This window comes from Lethenteron reissneri, chromosome 36 (genome assembly GCF_015708825.2).
Source record: "Lethenteron reissneri isolate LAM-NWPU_2019-01 chromosome 36, ASM1570882v1, whole genome shotgun sequence".
NCBI lineage: Eukaryota > Metazoa > Chordata > Hyperoartia > Petromyzontiformes > Petromyzontidae > Lethenteron > Lethenteron reissneri.
In genome coordinates this window covers 12,110,389-12,122,969 of record NC_083814.1, presented here as the reverse complement: position 1 = coordinate 12,122,969, position 12,581 = coordinate 12,110,389, and the positions used below count along the sequence as shown (strand labels likewise).

The 12,581-nt window shown below is 56.6% G+C and overlaps 1 protein-coding gene across 1 annotated transcript; it reads left to right on the top strand.

The window, feature by feature from the left end:
* Window positions 1-1,887: 1,887 nt before the first annotated feature.
* On the top strand, window positions 1,888-11,861 carry AGXT (alanine--glyoxylate aminotransferase). The gene is made up of 11 exons (XM_061566158.1): window positions 1,888-2,270; window positions 2,656-2,848; window positions 5,002-5,066; window positions 5,667-5,767; window positions 6,815-6,885; window positions 7,732-7,816; window positions 8,261-8,356; window positions 8,994-9,063; window positions 9,538-9,633; window positions 10,042-10,170; window positions 10,378-11,861. Exons 1-11 carry the CDS (start codon window positions 2,037-2,039, stop codon window positions 10,483-10,485), a joined length of 1,248 nt encoding a protein of 415 aa, XP_061422142.1. The 5' UTR covers window positions 1,888-2,036; the 3' UTR covers window positions 10,486-11,861.
* The last annotated feature ends 720 nt before the right edge of the window (window positions 11,862-12,581 follow it).

Genomic DNA, 12,581 nt, shown 5'->3' with positions numbered 1-12,581 from the left:
GGACCGTGTGCGGATCGTTTTACATCGCAGGAGAGGTGGTAGTGGTGGTGGTGGCGATGCTGCCGATTAACTCGGTCGGAGGAGGGGGTTGAACTATAAGCTTGTTTTTATTTTACTAGGCAAGGGCCCCATAGAGCTATGTGGATCTTTTTTTGCAGAAGCGCCCTGGACACAAATGATAGCGCAACGAAGCGGCTCATCGGGTGGACATTCATACCGGCAGATAAATACCCTGAACGCGTGGCGATGTTGATTCTAAATACGGAGGGAAAAACCGGAGGACCCGGAGAAAAATCCACACCATTACGGGGGAGAGAGAAAGACGCAAATTCCAAATATACAGCAGACGTCAGGGTCGAGATCGAACCCACGACCTCCTGTATACCAGGCGAGGAAGTTAACATATTCTAGCCACCGTAATGATGATCATGAGAGAGACACGCAAACTCCAAATATACAGCAGCAGGCGTCAGGGTCGAGATCGAACCCACGACCTCCTGTATACCAGGCGAGGGAGTTAACATATTCTAGCCACCGTGATGATGATCATGAGAGAGACACGCAAACTCCAAATATACAGCAGGCGTCAGGGTCGAGATCGAACCCACGACCTCCTGTACACCAGGCGAGGGAGTTCACATCTTACCAATGCGGTTAATGAATGAGGGTTTCGGGTGTCGGGTGATGAGGAGGGGGGCACCGGGGGGAGAGGAGTTGGGCTGGGAGAGCGGTTCCCATTGGAGGAAGCGGTAGGAGTCCACGTGGCGCTTCCTCTCCCCCCACTCCCCAGCCCCCACCCCCCTCCCCCAACTCCCCCCACTCCCCTCCCCCCACTGGTTCATGCTCTGCGCTACGAACTCAGTGAACCCCCCCCTCCCATCCAGTTCGATTCCCTCTCACGGCCACCAATGTCGGTGACGAATTTCTGAACAGGTCCCGGGCCTCCTCTAGGTAGATTTAGCCTTAAAATTGAGCACTCTACTTGTCCGGTAGGGGCAAATTCCTAAAAATAGCCCTGGAGAGACAAAGACGGCTGTGCGTTGTGAGCCCCCCCCCCCACTCTCCTTGTACCGCGCGCCGTGGAAAACCAGCCACGTGGAATTTGCACGAATCTCGTGACTCTGAAACATCTGGAAATGTTTTTTTTCTATCAGAGAAAGAGGGTGCGTGTTTGTGTGTGTCTGTGTGTGTGGCTGTGTGTATGTGTGTGTCTGTGTGTGTGGCTGTGCGTGTTTGTGTGTGTCTGTGTGTGTGGCTGTGCGTGTTTGTGTGTGTCTGTGTGTGTGGCTGTGTGTGTGTCTGTCTGTGTCCAACAGCAGTGACGATTATCTGAACCGGTGCTGGGCCTCCCCTAGGTCGACTCAGACTCAAATGAGTACCTGGTGCGGTGTGTAATAAACATCGCTACTAGGGAGACAAAGACGGCCAGGCGTGGTCCTGGTCACCCATCCCCTCGTGTGCTCGCTAACAGCACTTGCCCCAACAGTCTGTTAAGTTCCATGGTCGGACCTTTGTTTGGGGTGTGTGTCTGTGTGATGATTCCGTGTGAGAGCTTTGTGTGTGTGTGTAGGAGCTGTGCGAGTGTGTGTGTGCGTATGTATGAGTGAGTCTTTGCAGTCTCTGGCCGTGTGAGAGTTTACGTGTGTGTGTGTGGTGTGTGGATTTGTTGGCGTGAGTCCATACCACTGTGCCGACTTTCATACGTGCTCGTTAACGGCACTTATCCCAACAGCCTGTGTCGGCTACCCGGGGGATCTTTGCCTTGTGTGTGTGGTGGGCGTGGAGTGAGTGTTGAGTTTGGGTCTCGCTTCCCAACCCCTCGCCCCTCTGCATCACCATCGCGCAAAGGTTGGCTCCGTTAGGTCCACGTCAATAAGTGACCCAGCTCAAACAACACGCAACATCCACACCGACACTGAAGAGGGGAGGGGGGGGGGGCAGTGAAGAGGAAGGGAGGAGAGAGCAAAGAAGAGGAGGGAACGAGGAGGGAACAGCGAGGAGGAGGAGCAGCACACGGGAGCTCCTCTCTCGACCCCATGCACAGGTTCATGCTCCTCCGCTCCCTGGACGCGATGATGAAGACCCCGGGCATCGGGGGTCCTGCGACCCGCAGGGCTCTGAGCCTCCAGCCACCTCCACAGGAGCTATTGAGGCCCCTGCGGGTCCCGACGCGCCTGCTGCTGGGCCCGGGGCCCTCCAACTCGTCGGCGAGGGTCCGAGCTGCCGGCGCCCTGCCCTTGCTGGGACACCTCCACCCCGAGTTCTGCCAGGTGAGGCGGCTGCCAGGTGAGGCGGGGGAGGGGTGATGAGGGAGGGGTGATGGGGGAGGGGTGATGAGGGAGGGGTGATGAGGGTGGGGTTCTTCATTGTTTCCACGTGTTTTTGTCCCCGTGTCTCCAGAATCCTATACACCAGTGTTTCCCTGTCTCCACGCCCCGGAATTGCCCGTATCTCCCCGTGTCCTTCCGTATCTCCCCCGTGTCCTCGTGTCTCCCACGTGTCCCTCCGTATCTACCCCGTGTCCCCGTGTCTCACCGTGTCCTCCGATTAAACACGGCCACGTACGGTGCGAACGAAGTTCAACACACAGACAGACACACACACAGACAGACAGACACACGTACGGTCTCCCCACCCGTGTGCCCCCTCCCCCAGGTGATGGACGAGGTGCGCGCGGGGCTGCGCTACGCGTTCCAGACGCGCAACGCGGTCACGTTGGCCGTGAGCGGCACGGGCCACGCGGCCATGGAGGCGGCCATCGTGAACCTGGCGCAGGAGCGGGAGCGCGTGGCGGTGTGCGTCCACGGAGTGTGGGGAGAGCGCGCAGCCTCCATCGCCCGCCGCCTGCGTGAGACATCCCCCGCGGCGTCGCACATCGGCGGGCACCATCACCGGCATCATCGCTGGGCGACGAGAGTACAACCATCACCACCATCATCATCATCGCATCATTACCACCATCATCACCACCATCATCACCATCACCGGAACCACCACCACCACCAGAATCATCACCGCATCACCACCATCATCACCGCATCACCATCGGCATCATCACCACTTCACCACCATCACCACCATCATCACCACCACCATCATCACCATCATCACCGCATCACCATCAGCATTATCACCACTTCACCACCATCATCACCACACCATCGCTGTGTCACGATAATACGGCCATCACCGGCACCACCACCAGAATCATCACCGCATCACCACCATCATCACCACACCACCACAGGTAGACATAACTAATTACATTGGGCTCATAATTGATTCAAAACTTACGTTCCAGGATCATAATGATCATACTGGAAAGAAAGTTAAATTAAAAACTGGCTTTCTTAATAGGCATAACATTGTTTCCCAGTTAAACTTCGCCTTGAGTTGATAAGGGTTACTAAACTGCCTTTATTTGATAACCGTGACATTGTTTATCAGTCTGCATCAAATTAATTGCTAGATAAGCTCATCCCAATATATCATTCAGCTATAAGATTTGCTCTAGAGGCCCCTTATACAACTCATAGTTGTGATCTATATAGAGAGACTGGCCTAACATCCCTCCATGATCGCAGAATCATCACCCAGTATATTTACGGGGTCGGATCTCTTGGAATTTCTCATTTACTTGATACAGCAAGCGTGTTGTGATAATTCCACCTGAAGACGGAGGCTTGTGTTGCCTCCGAAACGTCGTGATTTTAATTTAATTTTAATTAATTTTAATTTTAAGTTTTTTTTACCTACGTGGCTTTACCGAAAAAACCAAAGAATATGAATCCTTGCAGTCACGAAAGCTTCAAATCTAGAACAGGCTTTGTTTATTAGAAATGTCCGTAGTTCCAATTCAGCAGAATATTAGTTTGATCTGTTGACACCACGGGATGCCAGAACTATCCCGAGCGAGCTCATCGTGTTTTTTGTTGAATGTTCCTAGGTACAAAACAGGTTTTGGTAAACGGGCATTCTCAGTGGCCGCCCCTAGTCTCTGGAATAATATCACCACGAAACTTGATTTACAGTCACTACCTTCACTCAATCATCTTAAATCATTTATTTCAAGTGTATTCCTGCCAGTCTGCCACTGCTGAAGCAAGTAGACGATATACAAATCGTCTTTCGTATTATTATTCTGTATATGAGTCCATGTGCTGTTGTAATGTGTGCAACGTGTTACTTCGAATTTGTTGTTTGCACAGGAAAAACTATTTCACCAAAGGCGTTTCCATTCCTCGTTATACTATTTAGCAATATGTTTCTCTAATCTTAATGTTCAGTTTAGTTAAATATTTAATTAAAAGTAAGTAAAATATTGTACATTTTTGTTTATTTGTTGACTTTTAATTGCTGTATTTATTGCATTTATAATTTGTATGCGACCTGTTGCAAGCGGTTTTCTGTTCTGTTGATGAAACCCGATTCAAGAGCGTATTAGCTCACAGGGCAATTGTAAATAAACTGTTCAAACTAACATCATCACCACACCACCATCATCACCACACCACCATCATTACCACACCACCATCATCACCACACCACCATCATCACCACACCATCGTTGTGGCACGATAGTACATCAATCACAAGCACCACCATCAGAATCATCACCGCATCACCACCATCATCACCACACCACCATCATCACCACGCCATCGTTGTGGCACGATAGTACATCAATCACAAGCACCACCATCAGAATCATCACCACATCACCACCATCATCACCACACCACCATCATAACCGCACCATCGCTGTGCCATGAGAGTAACACCGGCACCACAAGCACTACCATCACCGCGCCATCACTATAACATCACCGCTACAATTCTATTACCATCGTTAGACCATTTGCCGGAACCATCGCTGCAGTATTCCCATCCCAACACCATCACTGCCCCATCACCGCGATGACGACTTCGCTTACAATGTTGATGACCGTGATGATGATGTCGATGGTGATGATGGATGGATGACGCGTCGGGTGCTCGCAGGAGCCGATGTGCGGACGCTGGAAGGCCCCGCGGGGGAGAGATTCAGCATCGCGCAGATCGAGCAGGTGAGAGAAATTCTCACCGCGGAACTCCCCCCCCCCCCTCCTCCTCCTCCTGGAGTCCATCCTTGAGTCCCTGTGTCCTCACGCACATTCATCTCATCTCTCTCGTGTCCCGTTGTGTCCCCTAAACCCCCCCCCCCTCGGCTCCGTGTGTCCCCCATACCTCTCTATGTCCCTGTCTCACTGTATCATCTCCACGTGTCGCCGTGTCCGCGTGCGTCCCCCCGCGTCCATGTATCTCCATGCATCTCCCCGTGTGGCCCCCATGCCCCCGTACCCACTCGTGTGTCCCTATACCCCCTTGGTCCCTGTCCCCCCCCCCCCCGTGGTATCCCTGCGTGTCCCCCTGCATGTCCCCCGGCGTGTCCCCATATCCCCATTTCCCCGTGTATCCGCACGCACGTTCTTTATTCTTAATGTGTCCTCATGGGGGGGTTCCCTTTGTGTCTCCAATGCCCACGTGTCCCCCATCTCTCCCTCCTACGTATCCACACATCCCCCGGTTTCATCCGTGTCCCCCTCGTGCACCCCTCGTGTGCCGCCGTGTCCCAGTGACCCCCCAACCACGTGTCCACGTGCCCCCCCCCCCCCCCCCCCCGTCAGGCCCTACTGGAGCACCGACCTCGCCTCCTCTTCGTGACGCACGGGGAATCCTCCACAGGGGTTCTGCAGCCGCTCGAGGGGATAGGACCCCTCTGCCACAGGTGAACCCCCCCCCACCCCCAATCTCCCAAGCAAACCTCAACCCCCCAAGACCCTCAAGGTCCACGATAGACCTCCTTGGCACCCCCTTTCCTGTAGAAGCCTGTGGGCGCCGCGTGTTGAAGGTTTTGCAGCGAGAGTGAATTACCAACGTGGGTCACTCACGGACTTTACCACCGGACAGACGTTGCGGCTTAACCTCATTCTAACATTCAACGTCCATGCCGACGACGTGATTCTCTCATAGCCCCAGCGGACTCCTCCACCTAATGAGCAAATCATGTGCAGCGTCTCCTGCTTCTTCTTCATCCTCCGCTCAGTCTGTCGCGTGGGGCGAGAGCGACGCGCACAACGTAGCCGGTGCAAGGTCCGGAGTAGCCCTTGTCCCAGTCGGGAATGAGTGGTTGTTGGTAAGACACTACGGACACCACGGGGACACACGGACACCACGGACACCACGGACACACACGGACACTCTCCTCTGTGCGGGGGTTCACCTGCGCAGATCGATCTCCGGCGGTTTTGGGGTTGACATGGCCGCCAGTGGTTTGTTGCAGTGGTTCGTGGTTCCTGTGTGTGTGTGCTCTTCTTCCGCACAATCGGCGGTGCGGTTGGCGGGGTGTTGCGGGCACAATTTAATCACCTAGGTATGGCAGTGGTCTACAAATCAAGTGTTTGCCATCGCTCACGTGGTGACATTTAACTGCCTGACATAATCTATGTGCGTGCCATGGGCAGAGGATTGTGTATTGACCATGGTATGTATGTTTAAACATCACGCGTATACCGCACGCAGTTGCGTGTTGCTTCACAAGCAGTGGACGTTATCAAGAATCCCGTGGACGTCAGTCGAAGAACGGGGGGAAGCCATCGACGGCGGCAATTGGAAGATGTGAACCAGTCCCAGGGGGGCCTCCCTTAGGTCGACTCAGCCTTAAAATGAGTCGAGGAGGAGAGAAATCGACTCGAGATGCGATTGCATCGTCGCTCCTCGCCGACGATCCCCGCAGAGCCCTGCTCACCGTGGCCGCTCCATCTCCCCTTGGCAGGTCCGACTGCCTGCTCATCGTCGACTCTGTGGCGTCGCTGGGAGGGACTCCCCTGCACATGGACGAGCTGGGTGAGTGGCGGGCGGGGTCACCGCGGGGATCACCGTGGGGTCACCACCGGGGTCACCACCGGGGTCACCGCGGGGTCACTGTGGGGTCACCGCTGGGGTCACCGCGGGGTCACTGGCTGTCACGCTGTTCAGGCTAAAGGTCGGCAGCCTGATGATGTTGAGGGTTTATGGTTGGCGCCAGGGTCAGTGTAAAGCTCAAGGGTTAGGGGTCAAAGCTGGGGTCATTCGAGGTCAGGGGTGGCAGAGGTGGATCTAGAAAGTTCCTAGGGGAGGAGGAGGGGGACCCATACAAAGTCCCCTCTTCATTATGAATAATAAAAACATTCAACGTATTTTCTACGTGAATATCATTAACAGACATTTTTGGGGTCTCATGGGGGAGGGGGAGGGCCCCACTGAGGGGGTGGGGTTGACGTGGCTCAGTCGGTAGCGGGGCCGCTGTTGTGTCGCGAGTCGAATCCCGTCGGCCACCCTGGTGAATGCTGTGGTGGCACCACAAGACGCGCTGCGGGTCCGCTTCACAGCGATGGACATTCATATCGGAATCCCGTTGACGTCGTCCGAAGAGGAGTAGGCCGTGCTCGCGGCACGGGGGCCTCCTCCCCCTGGGTCAGGTGGCCATCGACGGCGAGCGGTTTGATAACCAGTCCTGTGGCTCTCCTTAAAATGAGTACACGGTGCGGCGGGAAAACTTTAATGAATGGGGAGACAAAGGCGGGCCGGGCGTCGTGCTGCCCGCACCCACTCGCCGGCCTTCGTGGGTGCTCCTCGCTAACAGCAGTCGTCCCAACAGCTGTGTTGAAGGCTCCACGGGGGGGGTGGCGGGGGGTCTTTGTGATTGTGTAGAGATCGACGTCCTCTACACCGGCTCGCAGAAGGTCCTGGGGTGTCCTCCCGGCCCCTCCCCAATCTCCTTCAGCCAGCGAGCGTGGTGAGGATACCGCACATCACCGCAACGCATACACCACACACACCGCACCACACCACACACACCGCTCTACACACCCCACCACACCACACACACCACACACACCGCTCTACATACCACACACACCGCACCACACACCGCACCACACCACACACACCGCACACCGCACCACACCACACACACTGCACACACCGCTTGAAACACCGCACCTCACACACGGCACCACATACACATTGCCACACCTCATACACCGCACCAACACCACAGCACACACCGCTCTACACACCACACCACACACACCACTCTACACACCACACACACCACACCTCACCGCACACACCGCTCTACACACCACACCACACACACGGCACCACACATGCAATGCAACGCACCACCCCACGATGGTGGTGGTTGCGGTGGTGATGACGGTGGTTGTGGTTGTCCCAGGGAGCGGTTGTTGGCACGGAAGACCGAGGTTCCCTCCTTTTACTTCGACATGAAGGGTCTGGCCAACTACTGGGGCTGTGACGAGGGCCCTCGCAGGTGACACCTCGTCAACCCCCCCCCCTCCCCTCATCAACCTCATCACCCTCATCAACTCCCCCCCCCCCTCTCAACCTCCTCAACCTCATCAACCCCCCCTCATCAACCCCCTCGTCAATCTCCTCAACAACCTCATCATCAATCTCGCACTCATCATCAGCAACCTCTTGCTCATTAAAAACCTCAGCGTCAACCTCTTCATGCTCCCCTCGTCAACCTCCCGACCTCTTCACACCTCCCCCGCTGCCCCACCTTCATTCACCCTTACCCCCCCCCCCCCCGCATTCCAGCTAAACCTGCCTGTCCCCGTGTCCCCGTGCCCCCGTGCCCCCGTGCCCCCTTGCCCCCGTGCCCCCTTGCCCCCGTGCCCCCTTGCCCCCGTGTCTCCGTGCCCCCGTGCCCCCGTGCCCCCGTGCCCCCGTGCCCCCGTGCCCCCGTGCCCCCGTGCCCCCGTGCCCCCGTGCCCCCGTGCCTCCGTGCCCCCGTGTCCCCGTGTCCCCGTGCCCCCGTGCCCCCGTGCCCCCGTGCCCCCGTGCCCCCGTGCCCCCGTGCCCCCGTGCCCCCGTGCCCCCGTGCCCTCTTGCCCCCGTGCCCCCGTGTCTCCGTGCCCCCGTGTCTCCGTGCCCGTCTGTCTCAGGTATCACCACACAGGCCCCATCTCTGCCGTGTACGCCCTGCGAGAGGGACTTGCAGAGCTGGTGGAGGAGGTAACGGAGCCCACACCTCACCACTCACCTCACCACTCACCTACCCACTCACCTACCCACTCACCTACCCACTCACCTAGCCACTCACCGAGCCACTCACCTACCCACTCATGTACCCACTCACATACCCACCCACCTCCCCACTCACCTACCCACTCACGTACCCACTCACCTACCCACTCACATACCCACTCACCTCCCCACTCACCTCCCCACTCACCTACCCACTCACCCAACCACTCACCCAACCACTCATTCAACAACTCATCTAACGGCTCAGCGATCCACTTGGCTAGCCACTCGCTGAACCACACGCCTGGACACTCACACACAATGCAATTCTTTAGGAACTGCTCGTGTTTTTGCATGACGCACAAAGGCCAAGTGATTTTTACCCCCTACCCCTCGCCCTACCGCTCACCTGTGTGCTCCCCTACCGCTCACCCTACCGCTCGCCCTACCGCTCACCCCCAGGGTCTTGAGCGGTGCTGGGAGCGGCATGGGCGGAACGCTCTGCGTCTCCACCGCGGCCTCGCGGAGCTCGGATTGCAGCTATTCGTCGGGGAGAAGGCGAGCTCACTCATCACTCGCTCACCACTCGCTCGCTCACCACTCACTCGCTCGCTCTCACCGCTCGCTCACAACTCGCTCGCTCTCACCGCTCACTCACTCGCTCGCCCTCACCGCTCGCTCACAACTCGCTCGCTCTCACCGCTGGCTCACAACTCGCTCGCTCTCACCGCTGGCTCACAACTCGCTCGCTCACCACTCGCTCGCTCTCACCGCTCGCTAGCTCTCACCACTCGCTCGCCCTGTTGACCACTCCCTCACCACGCCAATCACCGTTTGCCTCTAAACATTCACCACCCTCGCCCATCCCCACCCCCTCGCTCCTATAAAGCACGCGTGCCTCCGTCTCACCACGTGTCCCTCCGTCCGTCTCACCACGTGTCCCTCCGTCTCCCCACATGGCGGCAGGAGGCTCGTCTCCCCACCATCACCACGGTGCGGGTGCCCCCAGGCTACGCATGGAAGGAGGTGGTGGACTTCATCACGAGTCGCCACGGCATCGAGATCGCCGGGGGACTGGGACCCACGGCAGGACAGGTGAATGGGGGTCGGGACGCGTTAAGGGGGTAGGGACGTGAAGTGCGGTAAGCACGCGTTCAGGGGGTAGGCACATGCGAACGGGCCATGTTGTGGGTTTGTACATCCTGGGCGAGCGGTAGTGCAGTGGTTAGCATGCAGCGTGAGTAGCACTTGCCCCAACAATCTGTGAAGGCTAATCGGGGTGGGGAACCTTTGTCTTTGTAGGTGTGGCGTATCGGGCTCATGGGTCAAAACTCGACGGAGCAGAACGTGGACAAAGTGCTGCTGGCGCTGAGGGACGCGCTGGCAACCTGCTCTCGCTCCAAGCTGTGACTCGCCACTCACTCGCCCACAACCGACTAACCACACTCTCACTACTCACCACTGACACACACAAACGCATTTAGACACACAGACACGCGTGTGTATATATATATATATACCATCACCAAATTTATTATGTAAATTCGGACAAACTGCCACGGTGCGGTGTGGGTGGCGAAGGTGGTGTTTTGATCACGGACGCGCCTCCCCCCTCCTCCTCTTCGACGGACCGAGAGAGGACGACTCCGAACGCACGGCGGCCGTCGTTTGTTGCGGAAGCGGCAATGACAGCGTCGCGCGTGCCGCTAAACCGCTCGGCGTACTCAACGGAGGCGAATATACAAGCGAGGCGCACGGCACCGCGACGACGGACCGCGCGCAGAGACAAAGGTCTCCCAGGTAGCCCACAGACCGCTGCGGCAAGTGCCGCCCCCATGAAGGCCGGCATGGCGCACGAGCCGTGCGCTGGTGGGCCAGTGCCGCCACGCCCGGCCGCCTTTCGTCTCCCCAGTGCTGTTTACACACCGCACCGGGTGCTCAATTCATTAAGGCTGAGTCGACCTAAGGGAGGCCCAGAACCGGTTTGGATATCCATAACCGATGTTGGTGTTGTTGGGTGGTGTAGCACAGCATGCTAAGCACTGCGCCACCGCTCCCACCATACACACATGCACACACTCGCCGACGCAAGACGTAATTTTTGATTTAACACAACACAAGTCGGACATAAATTATAGAGGGACACACCGGACGGCAATCACGATGCTTCCTTAATCATTCACACATCCCCAGAACCTCCGAGCCCAAGCGTAGCAGCAGCAGATGCGCGAACAGAATAGTTAATAAATAGTTATCGTGGCTGAAGATTAAGCGGACGAAATGCGACAACAGTAGTTTAACTTTAAACGCGTAAATCTCTTTTAAAAAAGGTCAATCTCTGGACGCCACCGTCACTCGCGTGCACACGCAGCACCGAGCTCGCGGCAGGGGCAACAGCCCAGCCCGGCCCAGCCCAAGCCCAGCCACCCACACTCCCCCACAGCTCAAGGTCACAGTTCAGCCGGCAATTGCTTGCTCACTCCCATGCTGTCAGGAGGGCCTCGTCCCCCACCACTCTCCGCCCCACCAACCACCACTGGGAGCTTTAAACAGTTCCTCTAAAGCTGGACGTCTTGGGTGGGGGGACGGGTGGGGGGAGGGTGAAGATCCCCCCCCCACTTCACCACTGCATGCAGACTGTTGACCCGACTACACTGACCCCACTGACCACACTGAAACCGGCGGTGCTAACCACAACCGCGGCAAGCTCGCGATTCTCATCCCAGTTACTGGATGACACACGCAAAAAACTGAAATTAAACAAAAGGACGATATGGCAAAACACGTCCTTGTCTGGTCTGTCAACTATTGTCAAGGTCGACGTAGAGGTCGCCATCTCAGTACAGCAAGTAGGATTCATGTCTATCTGCATGGGGATTGAATGTGAGCCCCGCCCCCGGCGTGCGTGGGGACTCTGCGGACACTCCGGTTTGGTCCACGTGTAATAAACACTGGTTCATGGATTTGGCCAAACATCCCCAATATAGAACCACAGAGCTTAGGCAACTACTGGCTACAATTGTGGCCATACTCCCTCTTGTCTGTGGCTTCCCAAACCTTCGCCCTGTCCCTCCCTCCCTCTCTCAGAGGGAACGCATCACACATTCTAACATTATTGTTAGGTGAGCAGACATGACCCTCCCCCATCAGCACCCATCCCCAGCAGAGTTCTCGGTGAGTGATGCTCACAAAGACACCGAAGAGATGGGACTTGGACACCAAGTCCGTACTGCCCAACGCCACATGGGTGTGAGTGCGACGCGTGGAAGGGGCGCTCTATATCAGACAAAACGTAGAACCAAACTTGGGCCTTGTCTTCTGGGAGTTAACATTCACAGACACACACACAGAGCCCGACAAAGATGCAGTCTTGAAATAGTCTGGATAGACACACAGTGCAGATCGACAGACTGTAAAGAGTCTGGACAAGCAGTCTTGAGACACGTGCGCGCACACACACGACGTTGGGATCGCAGCGCTGAGTTATTTACAGGTGACCACGCGCC